Source organism: Vicia villosa, linkage group LG5, assembly GCF_029867415.1.
Source record: "Vicia villosa cultivar HV-30 ecotype Madison, WI linkage group LG5, Vvil1.0, whole genome shotgun sequence".
NCBI lineage: Eukaryota > Viridiplantae > Streptophyta > Magnoliopsida > Fabales > Fabaceae > Vicia > Vicia villosa.
This window is the reverse complement of record NC_081184.1, coordinates 33,093,963-33,112,673: the sequence shown is the minus strand read 5'-3', so window position 1 is coordinate 33,112,673 and position 18,711 is coordinate 33,093,963. Positions and strand designations below refer to the sequence as shown.

At 35.7% G+C, this 18,711-nt stretch overlaps 1 protein-coding gene across 1 annotated transcript; it reads left to right on the top strand.

The window, feature by feature from the left end:
- Window positions 1-569: 569 nt before the first annotated feature.
- On the top strand, window positions 570-3,937 carry LOC131606481 (pentatricopeptide repeat-containing protein At5g48910-like). Its single transcript, XM_058878705.1, has one exon. It carries the CDS (start codon window positions 618-620, stop codon window positions 2,526-2,528), a length of 1,911 nt encoding a protein of 636 aa, XP_058734688.1. The 5' UTR covers window positions 570-617; the 3' UTR covers window positions 2,529-3,937.
- Window positions 3,938-18,711: the final 14,774 nt, after the last annotated feature.

Genomic DNA, 18,711 nt, shown 5'->3' with positions numbered 1-18,711 from the left:
AATTGAGATGATATGTTCTAGGATGGTAAAATAGGTCGTCGGCCCACATACTCGTCAAAAAATGACAAGTTCGATTGAGATTTTGGATCTGTTGTCTACCAAAGTATGCTATTTAAAGTTTGTTGTTGGTCAAAATTTGCTTTGTCAAAATCCTTCGTCCACTAAAACCCTCCCCGCCTATTAATTTAGTCTGTCTTGTTTTAAGTGTCTTGTTTTAAGTCTGTAATTTTAATTAATTCTAATTTTTGATGACTTTATTTGAATACATTTATTTATAAATATATGAAATATTTTTTAAAATAAAATTTATTTTATAAAAAATTATTTTAAAAAATAAATAAATAATTTAATTAAAAGATAAAAAAGTTTATTAATTTGTTAAAAAAATGAAAGAAATAATAAAGAGACATGCATATTATATTCTTTGCCTAAGACATGCGAAGTAAGAATATATATTTTTTATAAATTTATTTTAAAGATTTTCATTAATAAATATTTTTAAAATAAATTTATTTTTAAAAAACCTACAAAGTTAAATTGAAATTATCTTGCCATTATCATCATCCACATATTCCTTCTCTCATTCTTCTTTCTTTATTTTCTCTTTTCTTTCCAAAATGAACAATCCAATGCTAAAACCCCCAACAACACCTTACCATCATCCCCAACATCTCATCCCCCAAATCAAAACCTGCAAAAACCTCAAACAATTGAAGCAACTTCACGCCATTTTCATCAAAACAAACAAAACAAATGACCCAACAGTATCAACAGAGCTTCTCAAACTCTCAGCAACCTCAGATTTTCGTGACCCAGTTTATGCACTCTCTCTGTTCGACCAAATGTCCCAACCAAATGTATTTGCTTGGAATACTGTCATAAGGGCACTTGCTGATAGCAGTAGTAATGCTGATGATGCATTGTTGATGTTTTGTAGAATGTTGTCTGATGGAGCTGTGGAGCCTAATGGATTCACTTTTCCTTCTGTTTTGAAGGCTTGTTGGGCTGTTGCTGGGTTGGGAGAAGGGAAACAGGTTCATGGGTTGGTTGTTAAGTTGGGGTTTGTTGAGGATGAGTTTGTTGTTAGTAATTTGCTTAGGATGTATGTCATGTGCGGGAGTAGTGAGGATGCTAGTGTTTTGTTTCATAGGAATGTTGATGGAAATGGAATGGTAGTGAGAGGAAAAAGGAGGCAAGAGGGTAATGTTGTTCTGTGTAATGTTATGATTGATGGGTATGTGAAAATTGGGAAAATTGATGCTGCTAGGGAGTTGTTTGACAAAATGGTTGAAAGAAGTGTGGTTTCTTGGAATGCGATGATTTCTGGGTATGCTCAAAATGGGTTGTTTATGGAGGCGGTTGATTTGTTTCATAGGATGATGGAGATAGGAGATGTGTTGCCAAATCGGGTGACTTTGGTTAGTGTGTTGCCTGCAATTTCGCGGCTTGGAGCACTTGAGTTGGGGAAATGGGTGCATTCGTATGCTGAGAGGAATGGTGTTCGGATTGATGAGGTTCTTGGTTCTGCTCTTGTTGATATGTATGCTAAATGTGGGAGTATTGAGAAGGCTATTCAGGTCTTTGAGAGGTTGTCGAAAACTAATGTAATAGCTTGGAATGCTATTATTGGTGGTCTTGCAATGCATGGTAAGGCCAACGATGTGTTGGATTGTTTTTCGAGGATGAAGAGAAGTGGAGTATCACCTAGTGATGTTACTTACATAGCAATCTTGAGTGCTTGTAGCCATGCTGGTTTAGTCGAAAAGGGGAGATCGATTTTCAATGACATGGTTAATAGAGTTGGATTAGAGCCTAGAATAGAACACTACGGATGCATGGTTGACCTCCTCGGACGTGCTGGTTATCTAGAAGAAGCCGAGGAGCTTATAACGAATATGCCAATAAGACCCGATGATGTCATATGGAAGGCCTTGCTTGGTGCTTGTAAGATGCATAAAAACGTCAAAATTGGTAGACGTGCGGCCGAGGTTTTAATGAAACTTGCTCCTCATGATAGCGGGGCATACGTAGCTCTCTCGAACTTGTACGCCTCATCAGGAAATTGGGATGGGGTGGCAGAGGTGAGGTTGATGATGAAGGAGTTGGATATCAGAAAAGACCCTGGATGTAGTTGGATTGAAATCGATGGTGTTATACACGAGTTTCTTGTTGAGGATGATTCTCATCCTAGAGCCAAAGAAATACACTCAATGTTGAAGGAAATTTCAAACAAGTTGAGCTTGGTAGGTCATGTGCAAGATACTACACAAGTGTTGCTTAAGATGGATGAGAAACATAAAGAGAGTTTGTTGCACTACCACAGTGAGAAGATTGCAGTTGCATTTGGGTTAATTAGTACATCACCAAAGACAACACTTCAGATTGTCAAAAACTTGAGAATCTGTGAAGACTGTCATTCATCAATGAAATTAATCTCGAAAGTTTATGAGCGTAGGATAATAATTAGAGATAGGAAACGCTTTCACCATTTTGATAATGGTTTATGTTCTTGTATGGACTATTGGTAGCTTAGCACTCTGTCAATGAATGTAGAGCCTGTGTATTTATTCATTTGTACAGGTAAAACATTTGAGATAAGTGATCAATAAAGTGTTCTTTCCGGTTCATAAAGTATATGAATAAGTGATCAATAGCATGGAACCATTACATGCAAATCCATCACCAATGTGTCGATGTCAAAGTGTTTGAAAAAACTGTAGAATTAACAAATTTCAAGAATGCTTGGGACATTGTTGGGAAAAGCTATAGAGGTGATGTTAAGGTAAAAAAAGTGAAGCTTTAGACTTTGAGGAAACAGTGAGAGATGATGTAGATGAGATTGGTGAGAAGTTAGATGACTACTTCACAAGGTTTGTGACTAACCAATCAAATGAAGAACAATGGAGATTCCATGACATATTATGTGGTAATTGAGGTGTTGAGAACACTAACCATAAAATTTTATCATATCAAAATAATCGGGTGAAATCAAGATTGAAGATATGCGGAGCACACATGAAACCTATTGAAAGAAACAATGGTAAAGAAGAAGATTAAATTTTTCTTCCTCAATTCAAGAAGAGAGAAGTTAGTAAGAAGAAGTGGAAAAAAATAAGGAACAAAACCATTGAAAAGGAAAGTCCAAACATGAAGAGAAAGCTTATTCCTCTGATAGAAAAGGATGAGGGAATGATAAAAATCATTACAAAAATAACCTTTTGACAAGAATAAGGTTCAATGTTACAATTATGAAAATTTTATTCACTGTGTTGATGAATGTTAGCGTAGAAAGGGAAAGAAGTCTTAAAAGGTTAAGAAGAAGTAAAAGGGGCATAAAAGACTCTAGTTCTAACTCTGAACTATTGATTCTGATGGTGACAACAACTGAATATGCAATGGATTCTATGACTTGGTATCTTGACACAAGATGCTCAATAAGTGTGGAAACAATAAGTCATTCATTGAATTTGATCATAAAAAAAGTGTGGAACTATGTGTTGGCATTTTACTCAAAAAATGATTAAAGTTAAGCAAGACATGCATAAATCTGTCAAAATCATGGTTTTGATGATGACAAATCATGAAGATGTAACATGACCTTGATGACAACTCATGAAGATGTAACTTGAATTTGATGAAAACAAATCATAAAGACAAGCAAATTCTAAAACTGTTTTAAGCGGTCAAAGATGCACAAGATAGTTTGATCAAGCACTTTCTCCAAATAAAGTCGAAGAGTTAGGATTCAATGACCACCGTGATATCCCCTGATGATGACGCTCGACTTGAAGATATCTCAAACCTCATCTTCAAAAAAATTCAAGTGAAATGCTTATGTGATTGGTGTATTCAACAAAACACTTGAAGTTTTTGACTGTCGAAGAAAGAGTGTTAAAGCTCGTCTGATCGTGTTTGAGTAATTAGTGTTTTGTAAAAATACTAGGGAATTATCATAAAGTAACATGGCCAAATTATACGCTCACTAAAACTATTTTTGAAACTTTTATTTTTCAAATATAATCACCTAAAGTTGTTTTGGAGTCTAGTCAAATGAATTGGAAATTTTCATAATGATTAAGAATTTTTTTTAACTGTCTGATCGTTTAGACCATATACTTTCATAGATTAGATAAATGAAAAATGAGTCTATAATCGATTGTGACAGTGTCTTAATGATGGATAATATATCTGTATCAAATCTTTCCAAAATGAGATAAAATAATCGATTATTTAGATGATCTAATTTATTAAATTAAAGACCTAATAGATTAGATGATTAATTTTGCCCATGAATCATTTCCTTTTTTGAACCATCCTTTGACCTATAAAAAGAGGTGTTCCCTTTCAATTTTCACATTCGGAAACATGAGATATCTCACATTCCTCCTTCTCATTCTCTCTCTGAAAATATGTCTTCTTTCTCTCACATAAGTTTAGCCATAGCGCTTTAATAAAGATACTTGTGTTTAAGTGAGAAAGTTATTCTTGAATGAGTAATATTGTAAATTCACCAAGAGTTATTTTTTCTTTTGAATGAATATTTCTTCTTTGTGAAGTATTTTTTTAGGGTTTGGAGATAAACTCGGTAAAATCTCTTTTGGAGGTAATTAGTGTTAAGTCTCTGTTTGGTTCGTGAGTTCGGACACTTAAGGAAAAACTCACTAACCCTGGACCTCTTGAAGATAACCAGTGAAAAATCTTCTTATCAGTTCTTGAGCTTAGCCCGGTGTAAGATCTCAGTTGGTTCGAGATCAATATGATATAAAATCTCAGTTTGATTCAATATTAACCCGTTATAAAACCTCAGTTTGGTTCGGAGGATAACTAGTTAAAAACTCCACATTGGTTTGAGATAAGTCAGTACAAAATCTTGGTTTAACATGGAGATTAACCAGTCAAAGTTGTTTGTAGTTTGGCATGAAGACTAACCGATTCATTCTAGTGTTATCTATTTGGTTGGAAGTAAACCTAAAACTTCATTTTTTTTCTTGTATAAGGGATTTCGTGATCTTGACCTTCTATAAGCTCAAAAACATTATTGAAATCTCTAAAGATCAATTCTTTAGAAGAGAACTATGTCATATCTTTTAGATCAAATCTCTATTAATCACTGATGGAATCTTTGTTCTCTTATCTCTTCATTTTCCACATATTTTTTTACATTGATTTTTCGTTGCATTACTCAAGCGTTTCTTATAAAATATTTTTAAACTCTGATTTTAAAAATAATTTTGTTTCAAACAGTCGTTTTTCAAACCCCCATAATTCACCCCCTCTCTGTTATGTATGGAATCACATGTTCGAAAAGTGGCATCAGAGTCTAACTCATGTTCAAAGACTAATCGTCTCGGTAAGAGGATGACTTCCAACGCCATTATTAACAAGAGATATTTCCTAAACAAACCTCCATCGATAATGGTTATAAGTGTGAACAATGGAAAATTAGATTTAAATTATTCATTCAAAGTTTTGATTTTGAATTATGGGAAACGATAATTAAAGGTTAGTTTATCCCTACTCACCACATAAAGAGAGAAGTAGCAGATAAATCCGATTTCCTTTGGACGTGTGTTGATTAAAAATGAAGTAACATGTTTGCATGAAACTCTAAGTAAATTTACTAAGGGAAAAGAAAACCTTGACTTGATTTTATCAAGTCAACGACCTTATGTAAATAAAACAAAATTACAGTTTAAGTTTTGTAGAACACATAGTAAAAAATTTAATAGGAAGAAAGTGAATCGACATGTTTATAAATTTTTTCACTATACTAGATTTGGCCATTTAAAACCATTTTATTTTGATAAATTGAAAAGTTTTAAAGATATTAACCCTAGACCTCTTAGAACTACTAACGCACTGGGACTTAAGAAAATCTAGGTACCAAATGTGAAACCCTAATATGTTTTCGTAGGGATGCTTTGCAGCTTATATGAAGCCTTAACGCATATTAAATGAAGTTGTACAAAGAAAAGTGTATGCCTTAGAGTATATTTCTGTGTCTATTTTGATATTTAAGTTTATGATCCCAAGATGTTCGCTGATGGTGTATATTAATGATCATGATCAAAGCAATTTTTCATCGAGAATGGTCTCAACATCTATGATCTATGATGATATGCTAACCTTATAGAAAACTTATTGTCTCATACAATGGAATCATACAAGTATTGTCTTGTTTTTATATTTTAATTTTATTCATCTTCTGCGAATGGTTTTAATTATAGATTATGACAAAAACAGGTACATACTTGAACCCAAAAATTGTGAGGAGACAACCCAATTATGAAATTAATTTATTGAGAACTGAACAAGAATATTCATTAGGATGTTGTGAAGTGAGATTAATTTGGAAATTATTTGCTCAGTAGTGATGGTAGAGATAGTAGTCCCAATAACGACTCAATTAGGGATAGTGATATAATTCAAACGAGCCAGCTGAGAGAGCCTCTGATAGTCAAAAAATTCCATCTTCAAGTTGGGGACCATAGTTTCATAGTCGAATGACAAATGCTGCAGGAGCCCAAATTGCCTCGTAATACAATGAAAGTTGCATGAGTCATAATTTAAGCCACATAAGAGGTATGATTATCCTTTACCATACTTTGGACCATGAGAGAATGGTCGACATCCACTATGTGGGTAAGCCATACATATGGCCATAAGGCAAACAAAAATTTTCAACGATTGAAGTGGTAGTGCAAGGTTAGATATGGTACATAATTAAGGAATCTCATTGAACACATGCATCCCATGGTATGAAGTAGGGATTAAACTTATTCTTTAAGAGTTTTGGGAAATTCACTATAAATCCACAATTAAAGAAATGATAACTCTATTTGTGTGTTATCTAAGCCCCAAATAGTCAAATTCATGGTTTGCAAATAAGGATTTTAGTCATACTTTAATTAGAAAGGTAGACTGTTGCATAATTGAGTTGAGCATTCTAGGTACTCTATTATGTGAGTTTCACTTATGTTTTCTAATGCGTAGTTAGTGAGGTGATGTTTAGTATCATAATGGGATATATCTTTACTATTACGACAAACTTAAACGTTAGAGGATACTGGAGAGAGTTGCGACAATGCATTAACAACTAAGAATTAGAGGATTTTCCAACGAATGATTTTATTGTTGAGTTGGAAGATATAGGTAGGAATGAAATTCGCACATAAAAGAACAAAGATCTTTCACACCATATGCAAAGTTGTAGTATCTTGGTCCACACAATAGAAAATGTTTTGCTCTTTCAGCTAAACTTTCATGGACAATTAAGGTTGACCTAATCACAAAGGGAGCAGCTATTTAAGAAAAAAAGAAACCATTTTCCAAATAAGAAACAAATTCTAGAGACTTTTTTGGGCCACCTTACACACTTTGCCCCTATTTCCATTGTTTTTGCAAAGATGAAGTTGAGATTCGTTACTCTGAAGATCACCAGCATTTGAAAGATTGTTCATGAATTTATTGATTTCTTATGTTTATATTTTTATTACTTTCTAATTTTAAAAATGTATAATCTAAGTTCTTTGTTTTTAGTTATTGTCATACCCACCATGAACAAAACTTCTTTGAATTAGAACACGTGAAGTCCAATGATAATGTGGTCTTTTTAATGTGATTATTTTGTTGTGTTTATGCGTGTTTAGTTCTTATTTTCTTTAAGATATATGTTTTATTCAAAGGCTGATAGACTTAGGATTGAATATAAGTTTATTAAGTTGCGGTAATGCTTAGTAAATGATTCTTGGCAACTAATCTGGATCTTGTAGACATGTCATGCTTACTTAATCAACTTATACATAAGTGCTGACGCTCGTAATGGTAAAAAGGACAAGTTATAATCAAAGTGTGACGGTGTTAATGAATGGTTAGACATAAATGAATCTTAAAGAATCATTGCATATTTACACATTGTTGACAACAGTACAAGGTTAAGTATTGGTCACCGATGTCATGTTACCACACTACATTGCAACTAATTGCTAAACCAATGAATAAATCATATTTCAACTTTCTATCCAAATCTGACGTGTACTCTTTATTAATTTTGATTGTTGCATAACCATTATACATGCCATTACTTTTTTATTTTTTTCTCTTGAATTAATTTTTCATTTTGAGTGTTTATTGGTATTTATCTGAAACAAAGCTAATAGAAATTATATACTTATTATCACTTGCTAGCTATTGGAATGTTTATCTTTGTACAACTTTTAAAGTAACAAGAAACTAAAGAGGACAAGTGATAGATTTGAAATCTTTATACTTGGTAAGTCAATCCAAAATATTGAAGAGTGGGCAACAAAACAAAGAAAGTAAAAGGCTCGGGTGGTTGTACTTCTCTCATCATTTTGACGGGTGACAATGTATAATTGTTGTTCCTATACAAAGATGCAAAATTTGGTGCACACAAAGAACTTTTTGCATCATTACAACAACAAAATCATGATACTCAACATCAGTGATGTTGCTTTAGAATTTGGCATTGACGATTAAGAATTTGGAATACCCGGGGTATTCTTAAAGAAGTTGATGAACAAGTGAGGGATAAAAGCATCATGAACAAATGGTGCCTCATTTTCAAGAATTTGTTGGCAATGAATGATCACCACGTCCAAAAGAGTATGAATGATGATTCCATATGGAAAGATGAATGAGTTGATACTCATAACTAGTTTCCAAGAACCTAAAAAGGTGTTCCATGTTAAACTTCCTATATTTGGATGAGTGATGGATAATATAAAATACTCCTTATTTATGAAACTTTTGGGCCTTAGATATCTTTATTCGAACCAACCAAACATGAAGTATGAAATTCGGATGAGGAAAGGTTATGAAGTCACCCGACACCCCTTCAAAGAAAAACATAATCCTTTGAAACTGGTAGGTTATAATATTTGACAAGGCACAAACAAGATTCCAAGAACATTGTACTATCATCGAGAAACAAGGTACAATGAACCAAGGTGAAATGATCCTGAATTGGTATCAGAGTGTTGAGGCAAGTATATGTTTCTTGAAAAAGAAATCTGGCCTATTAGGTTATCTAACAATTGATTTTAATATTAATGGTTATCTAACAACTGATTTTATTAGTCTTGCCTTACAAACCTATTAATATACATCTAACAGTTAATATTTGTACAGAAAATAAAGTGCGGGAATTAAACCTAAGCTATTAGATCCCATAAGCAGATATATTTATTTAGAAAAAAATACAAGGAAGTAAAACCTAAGCTTTAGAAAAAATAAAGTGTCTTTTTATTATAATTTTGTCTTTGATTTTGTTTGGTTGAGTTTTAAATATCCCTAACTTACCATTATGTGTTGTTTCGTAATAACGTATCAATTATGAAAGAAAACTTATGAAAAGACACCAATGAAAAATTTGTTTTCAAGCTTTAAACACAATGATTGATATCAAAGAATTCACATTTTACTTTTATTTACTCCTCTCTTTTACTTTTTTGGGAAAATCTAGCCATTCCAATTTAATATATGTTGGTACATTTTGGGTAAGGAATAATTGAAAAAAATTATGAGTATCACAGCTACGTGTAAAAATTAACGGAAAATTTATGAAAATGCATCAATGAAAAATTTGCTTTCCAACCCACTTCATTCACAATTTGCTTTTATTGTATTTACTCATCTCTTTTATTATAATTTAATTTGTGCTGGTGTTACCCTAGGATTTCGACTTACTAAATAAACGGGCAACTAAGGCCCAAAATTGGCAATTGGGCCTCAATTTGGTAAAAAAGGCCCTAAGTTGGTAATTGGGCCTCAAGTTAATATCTACATTACCAGCTGGGTCGAAGCGATTCGACCAAATAATGTTTAGTAGTCGAAGCTGTTCGACTAGGAAGGTCATCTGAGGCTTCAACGTTCGACCAGACCAAAAGGATGCGAAGACTTAAGGATTTTTGGCTGCAAAAGCTGAAGTGGAGGTCGAGAGGCAGTAGAAGTTAAGAGGCAGTTCCAGGCAGTTTTTCTGGCAGTTCTCACAGGACGCGTGGAAGTCTCACAATTGAGGATCTTGCATGTCGAAGACACGTGTTGAGTGATAGCCAGTCGACCGTTAGTAGTAGTTATTTTATTTTTTCTATTTAAGCAAGTTTCATAGGAATAGTTAGAGGTCCGCATTGTCTACATAAACACAAGTAAAACTCTAATCTCTGCGCAATGAGTAACGAGTGCAACCTTGGAATGTACGTATGCGTACCAGTTTAATTAAATGCAATCATTTTACATTACATTTTACCTTTCAGTGCACATTTACTGCCCTTTTTATTGCTTTGATTTACTTTAAAGCCTTTAATTTCAGTACTTACTTTTACGTTAAAGTCACTATTTACATTTAATATAAATCATATACGCATAATCTAATAAAATAAAGCAATCAGTCCTGGAGTATTCTAGTTGACTCCGCAAAGTAACCTTTAAAAAGGAAACTAGCGCTTGTTTACCATTTTTCTGGGTAAACAAATTGGCACACCTGGTGGGACCCGTTGATTGTTCTTTATTTTTCTTTAGTTATGAATGATATTAAGAAGTGGTCGGAAATTAACTAACATGGCTGAAGTTAATACAAATAATTCTGATCTTTCTGGAAATCAAGGAGGTGTTCTGACCGGAGGAACACCACAAAATGCCGCAGATTCATCTCCAGTTGGAGCAATAAATACTGGTGGATCGACGGCAGCAATAATGGTATCATCACCAACGAATGTACGGTCACCGTTGAATCCATTACGACCGCCGTTTCATGGAATGATGCCTCCACCAGGTTTTAACCCTCAGTTTGGAATGCCCACGTCTATGATGCAAGGTTTGCATACAAATCCTTCATTATATTCTGACAGCATGATGGCTACAAGCACATCAAATCCAGGGGGTCGACCTATAGGCATAGGATATAATCACCAGGTTTTGCCATCTCTAAGTACTACGTCAATGTTGTCAATTCGACAACAAATGGACGAAAGTAATCATGAAATGGTGAATGCCCTTACTCAACAAATGGGAACTGTTTTTACTCCCATGATAAATAACACGAATCAAAGTTATGAAATATTGGCGGGACAAATGGCCAGAATTGCAGATTTCTTTGGAGCGCCCCCACAACCAAACCTTTCGACTACTCAAGGGTCGAATGTGAGAGGGGTCGAGCCTATAGGACAAGGAGATCAATTTGAGCAAGAGATCCCTAGAATAGTACAAAGGCATCAAGATGCTGACCAGGTTCTTAGGAACATCCAGCAAGATGTCAATGTTGGACACAATAATATCTCTAGTGTAGTCGAACAAATTTTAGTCCAAAATGGGATAAATGTAGGTTTGCATAGACCAAATTTCATTTCCCCGTTGTCAGAATATGTAAGGCAAACAGAATTGCCTAGGGGGTGGAAAGTCCCAAAATTCACCAAATTTGCTGGTGAGACTGGTGAGTCGACGGTCGAACATATTGCTAGGTTCCAGACAGAGGCTGGAGAAATAGCAAACAATGAAAATTTAAAGATGAAGTATTTTCCAAGTTCTTTAACGAAAAATGCATTTACTTGGTTCACGACCTTATCTCCCCAATCTTTGTTCTCATGGAACCAATTAGAACGATTGTTTCATGAACAATTTTATATGGGGCAGTCGAAAATTAGCTTGAAAGAATTAGCAGGAGTTAGACGAAAGGGTACAGAACCAGTCGATGACTATCTAAACCGTTTTAGGTTACTGAAAGCTAGATGTTTTACACAAATTCCTGAACATGAGTTAGTCGAAATGGCTGCAGGTGGGTTAGATTATTCCATAAGGAAGAAATTGGACACCCAACATTTGAGAGATATGGCACAACTGGCAGATAGAGTACGCCAGGTCGAAAGGCTAAAGGCTGAAAAGGCTAGGGCTAATAAGTATCATAAGAAAGAAAAAATAGCTTATGTTACTACAAGTGAGTTCGACTCTAATAGCGACAGTGAATACGAAGAGGGAGAGGTCAACGTGGCTGAATTAAAGCCAGGGCCACCATATATCTGTAAATTGCTTAAACCTTCAAAAGATAAAAATCTGGTTGAGAGTAAGAATGAAAAATTTTCTAGTAAAACGTATTCATTTGATATAACAAAATGTGATGAAATATTTGATTTGTTGGTTTCTGATGGGCAAATCATAGTACCCCCGGGACTTAAAAATCCTCCTCTTGAACAAAGGAAAAAAAGAGGATTTTGTAAATTTCATAATTTCTTGGGTCATAAAACTTCTCAATGTGTCCTTTTCAGGGATTTAGTGCAAAAAGCTTTGAAAGAAGGAAGGTTACAGTTTGGAGAAAAGCCAAAGTCATCAATGCAAGTTGATACTGATCCTTTGCAAGTCGAAGAGGCTCACTATACTGAGCTTGCTGATGTGATGATGGTCGAGACTACTGATGGTTTCGTTAGAAAGCAAAACGGTGCTACTGATGGCAAAGTTTTAAACATGGTTTATCCTGAACCAAAAGAAAGTCTTTTGAAATTCCTGGAGAGATGCTACAATAACAACTCTCAAGTTGGATTATGTCCAAGGTGTGATGCTGTTTTCAATGTCGATGCTGCAAACAAAGTGAGGTTCGACCCTCGTCGAGGCAAGAATCGTCAATTCATGTATACAGGAGAAAACAGTGGTCGAAAGGCTGGAGAATACAGGAAGATGTTTGAAAAACCAAGGACTTTCCGTCACAAGAATGGACAAGAGGGTTCAAAAATGGTGCAGGCAGGATTTTCTCACTATCAGTCAAAACCCTTTCATAGGAAGTTGACTGAGGAGCAGGCTAAAATAGCAAATGAAAGATTAGCTGCTGGGATGGTCCTAGGAAAGAAATTGATCAAAGAATTGGTCGACGACGATGCTTCGATCCCCAATACAGAAAAAGAGCCTGAGTATTCTCCATTATCAGACGTAGAAGTCGATGATAACTTTGACATAGAGTCAGATGAATTGCTAATCGACTGTGGGATTGTTTCTGTGCTCCCGGCTGAGTTCGACAGAATCTCTGAGGTATCTGAGAATGAAGATGATTTTCTTCCTGACGAGAATGTGGAAGAAACACCTGTTTGTTACTATGTGATGGGAAAAGGAGTGGTAGAAGAGCAAAAGGCTGTGTTTGAGAGGCCAGGTCGAGGAATGATGTATCATTTGAAGCCTTTATTCATAAGGGCGAAAGTGGATGGTGTTCCAATAAACAAAGTGTTTGTCGATGGTGGGGCTGCTGTAAACTTAATGCCCTATTCTTCACTTCAGAAAGTAGGAAAGACTGACAAAGACTTAAGACCACATAATATGGTACTATCTAATTATGAGGGTAAGACAAGTGGAATACTTGGAGTAATTCAAGTAAAACTAGCTGTTGGTTCGTCTGTCAGGTCAACCGTATTCATGGTGATTGCATCTCAGGCAAATTTTAAACTGCTGTTGGGTCAAGAATGGATCCATGGGATTGGAGCAGTTCCTTCCACTTTACATGAGCGTGTAGCTATTTGGAGGTCAGATGGTATAGTGGAAAATATTGAAGCTGACCAAAGTTATTACAAAACTGAAAGTGGTCGCAGACATTTCGACCAGCATTTGGCAAATGTAGCTCCTTGCTACAAAGCAGAAGATGTATATCCTTCTGATGAAAGTGTGTCTAAGTATCTGAACTTAGACCCAAATTATGGTTTCATTTGGAATAAAGAAGATCCTAATGAACCATTGAACCAGGAAAGTCCTCCAGAGCAGAGGACGACAATCAAAGACGATGACCACTGAGTCAGAATACCTGGCTCGAATAACGGCCTATTTGGCCGAGAACAAAGAAAAAGCGGCTTTAGAAGCCGAACTAGAGAAAAATATGACGATTGAGGCCATGATAGTAAAAAATGAAAACGATCAAGAAGTCGATCACCAAGTCGAACGACTCGACGGGATATACGATGACGAACCTTTGGGTTTCGAAATGGATCCATCAGGATCAGTAAAAAGGATGCAAGCTCAAGATCCTCTTGAGGAAATTGACTTAGGTGATGGAGTCATTAAAAGGCCTACTTATGTAAGTACAAGGCTTACAAGTGACCTAAAGACCAAGTTGATTCGACTTTTGAAAGAATACAATGATTGTTTTGCATGTGATTACAATGAAATGCCTGGTTTAAGTCGACAGGTGGTGGAGCATCGACTACCATTAAACCCATGGAAGAAACCTATCAAGCAGCTTCCTAGAAGATTTGCGCCAGAGGTTATGGAAAAAATCAAAATAGAAATTGAAAGATTGCTGAAAAGCAGGTTTATTCGAACTGCGAGGTATGTCGAATGGTTGGCTAATATAGTACCTGTCATAAAGAAAAATGGTAGCCTTCGTGTATGCATAGATTTCAGAGATTTAAATAAGGCTACTCCTAAAGATGAATATCCCATGCCAGTTGCTGAAATGTTAGTCGACTCTGCAGCCGGATTTGAATATCTCAGTTTATTGGATGGATATTCAGGCTATAACCAAATTTTTATAGCTGACGAAGATGTACCTAAGACGGCGTTTCGATGCCCAGGTGCTTTAGGAACTTATGAATGGGTGGTAATGCCCTTCGGTTTAAAAAATGCTGGAGCTACATACCAACGAGCCATGAATTCCATGTTTCATGATTTTATTGACAAATTTATGCAGGTTTATATTGATGATATTGTAATGAAATATAACTCTGAAAATGGTCACTTAGACCATCTTCGACAATCTTTTGAACGTATGAGGAAATATGGACTCAAAATGAACCCTTTAAAATGTGCTTTTGGTGTACATGCAGGGGATTTCCTAGGCTTCGTAGTTCACAAGAAAGGCATTGAGATAAACCAAAATAAGACGAAAGCAATCTTGGAGATAAAGGCGCCAGAAACAAAGAAACAACTCCAGTCATTGTTGGGGAAGATTAATTTCTTGAGGAGATTCATCTCAAATCTAAGTGGCAAAACGAAGATATTTTCACCACTTGTGAAACTCAAGAACCAAGATCAATTCAAATGGGAACAAGAACATCAACAGGCGTTCGACCAAATAAAAGCTTATTTAACTAAGCCTCCTATTTTGTCACCCCCCAATAGGACAAAAAGTATGAAGTTATATGTAGCTGCATCAGGCTCGACAATTGGGAGTATGTTGGCCCAAGAAGATGATAATGGCGTCGAAAGAGCCATATATTATCTAAGTCGAACCCTAGTAGATGCTGAAACTAGGTATAATGATATTGAAAAATTATGCTTATGCTTGTATTTCTCATGTAACAAACTTAAGCAATATATAAAGCCTGTTGATGTGTATGTGTCCTCTCATTTTGATATCATTAAACATATGTTGTCTAAACCAATTTTGCATAGTCGAATTGGTAAGTGGGCCTTAGCGCTAACTGAATTCTCCTTAACATATGTTCCTTTAAAAGCTATGAAAGGACAAGTTGTGGCTGATTTTATAGTCGACCATGGGTTAGTCGAATTGTCTGTAAATCAAGTCGAGCAAACTAACTGGAAATTGTTTTTCGATGGTTCTAGTCACAAAAATGGTTCAGGCATTGGAGTCCTATTTATTTCCCCTAAGGGACTTCCAACTAAGTTCCATTACAGAATGAAAGAAGTATGCTCTAATAATGAAGTCGAATATGAAGCCTTGATTACTGGTTTGAAGGCCCTAATAGATTTAGGGGCAACCCGGGTTGAGATTCGAGGTGATTCTGAACTAGTGATTCGACAAATCAAAAAAGAGTATAAGTGCATTAAAGAAAATCTAATAATGTATTATGCAATTGTGATACGCTTATTAGAAAGCTTCGAACATGTTGAGATCTTGCATGTACCAAGATCCAACAATTACATTGCCAATGAATTGGCACAAATTGCTTATGGGTATAGAGTTTCTAAAGACAAGTTGGAAGATATGGTCGAGATTAAGAATAAAGAAACTCATGAAGTATTAAATAAATTGGGTCAATTGTCGACGTCAAAATTCGAGGGGGTAGATGATGATGTTGAAATTGAAAATTTGTATGCATTGGAAATTTTTGCCATCGACAATATGACTGATGTTGATTGGAGAAACCCATTGGTCCAATACCTAAATAATCCAGTCGGAGGAACTGATCGAAAGATTAAATATAGAGCTCTAAACTATGTGATATTAGGAAATGATTTATACAAGAAAACAGCCGAGGGTGTATTGTTGAAATGCTTAAGTGAAGCTGAAGCATATTTGGCTGTGTCAGAAGTTCATAGTGGTGTTTGTGGAGCTCATCAATCAGGCCATAAGATGAAATGGTTGTTGTTTAGACAGGGTTTATATTGGCCAACAATGCTAAAAGACTGTATTGAATATGCAAGAGGATGCCAAGAGTGCCAGAAATTTTCAGGCATTCAACATGTTCCAGCCAGTGAATTGCATGCGATTATTAAACCTTGGCCTTTTAGAGGATGGGCTTTGGATTTAATAGGAGAGATTAAACCTGCATCTTCCAAGCAACAAAGATTCATCTTAGTAGGAATAGATTATTTTACTAAATGGATAGAGGCAATCCCACTAGTTAATGCTGATCAAGAAGCAGTGATTAGTTTCATACAAAAACACATTATCTACAGATATGGGATTCCAGAAACTATCACTACTGATCAAGGAACAATTTTTGTTGGTAAAAAAATGCAAGCTTTTGCAGCAGAAACATGGTTTAAATTGTTAACATCTACTCCATATTATGCCCAGGCAAATGGTCAGGTCGAAGCTGCTAATAAAGTTATCATAAATTTAATAAAGAAGCATGTGGGAAAAAAGCCAAGAAATTGGCATCAAACGCTCGACCAAATCCTTTGGGCTTGTCGAACGTCACCAAAGGAAGCAATAAAAACTACCCCATTTCGTTTGACTTTTGGGCATGATGCTGTATTGCCTGCAGAGATTCATCTACAGTCGACAAGAATTCAACGACAAAATAGTCTCTCGTCTGACGAATACTGGAATATGATGTTAGATGAGTTAGTCGAATTAGACGAAGAGGGGCTAATAGCGTTGGATAGATTAATAAGACAAAAGGAAAAGGTGGCGAAGGCCTACAACAAGAAAGTCAAGGAGAAGACATTCATGGTAGGTGACTATTTATGGAAGGTTATTCTACCCATGGATCAAAAGAATAAGTTATTGGGTAAATGGTCCCCAAGTTGGGAAGGACCGTTTAAAATTTTGCAGGTGTTTTCAAACAATGCATATGAAATTGAAGAACTAAATTCAGATAGTCGAATCTTGAGGATAAATGGTAAATATTTGAAAGAATATAAACCTATACTTCAAGAAATTCGAATAAGAGAATAAAAAACTAAGAGATTATATTAAAATGGCTAAAAGTCTTGGCCAATCATTACAAAAAGTGCCTTCATAAAAGGCGCAGTCATTACAAAAAAAAGAAAGAAAAACTGGCAAACCCTAAAGCCACTAAAATATCCAATATTTAGTGAACTCTTTGGTCGATGTCCTCCAGAGATAGTAGAGGTAGGCTTTCGGCCTCGAACATCTCTACGCGCTCGGCCTGGCGCATTTTCCTCACTACACCTTGCTTGAGAAATAGGTAAGACAAGAATCTTCCATAAGGAAGACAAGTCACCATTCCTTGACGAGAGGCCGTCGAAGAGACAGCTTCCACGAGTTGTTTAAAAATCAAAAGAGGAAAGTTGATTTTCTTTCCTTGAAGAGCACAAGAAATGAACTCCAAGTCTTCCACCATGATGTTATTTTTATTATGGTTGCGCGGACGAAAGTTGCCTACCAAAAGTTGGTGCCAAATTTTGATAACTCTGGCACTAAAGGGGTCATTGTCCATGAGATCCCTTAACATGTTAGAAGTGTTCATGTCGAAGACGTTGTCAACAAACGTTGTACCGGTATTGCTGCATTTCAACAAATCAGAGATTGTTGAAGGAGTGATGCTGACATGAGCCCCTCGAATGGTGGAGGTTATAGTAGTCCTCCCTTCTGGATCTATGCGCAAAGATGCAAATCTCCAGAACTCAATCAGCATGCAGGGATAGATGTTTCCATCTAGAATTTCAGGATAAAATGCAAGCCCCTGGCTAGCGTAGAGGGCACGAACATTGATGTGATTCGCGTCAAACTCTTCTGCAGAAAGCTTAAATTCTTTCTTAATGCAGGATCTTATGTTGGCATTTGTTAAAGGTTGTGCCATAGTTTGAAAAGATTGAAAAGATGAAAGAGTTTAAGGTGTTGTGCGTAAAGAGATGTAAAAAAGAAGTGGAAGGAATGAGGCTATATATAGAGAATGTGTAGTTACTTCAGCAAAACAAACATGGGGGAGGGAAGTTAGAAGATCAAAAATCGTATTAAATATCTTGGAAACTGACACAAGCAAGCTGGAAGCAGTTATAGCCCACTAACCTAGCGTTTAGGTAATAATTAGTGCCTGGGAAAATGAAACGTAACCATGGCGTAATGGGAATTAACAAAATTCGAAACCCAAGAAAGAACTGAAACGACATATTTCTCTTTCCTAAAGTCAGTCGAAAGAAGTCGCTTGGAGGGGCAATTTGTTACCCTAGGATTTCGACTTACTAAATAAATGGGCAACTAAGGCCCAAAATTGGCAATTGGGCCTCAATTTGGTAAAAAAGGCCCTAAATTGGTAATTGGGCCTCAAGTTAATATCTACATTACCAGCTGGG

What these genes read in the sequence shown, in the direction of transcription:
- LOC131606481 (XM_058878705.1), top strand. Translation starts at nt 618, where the DNA reads ATGAACAATCCAATGCTAAAACCCCCAACAACACCTTACCATCATCCC.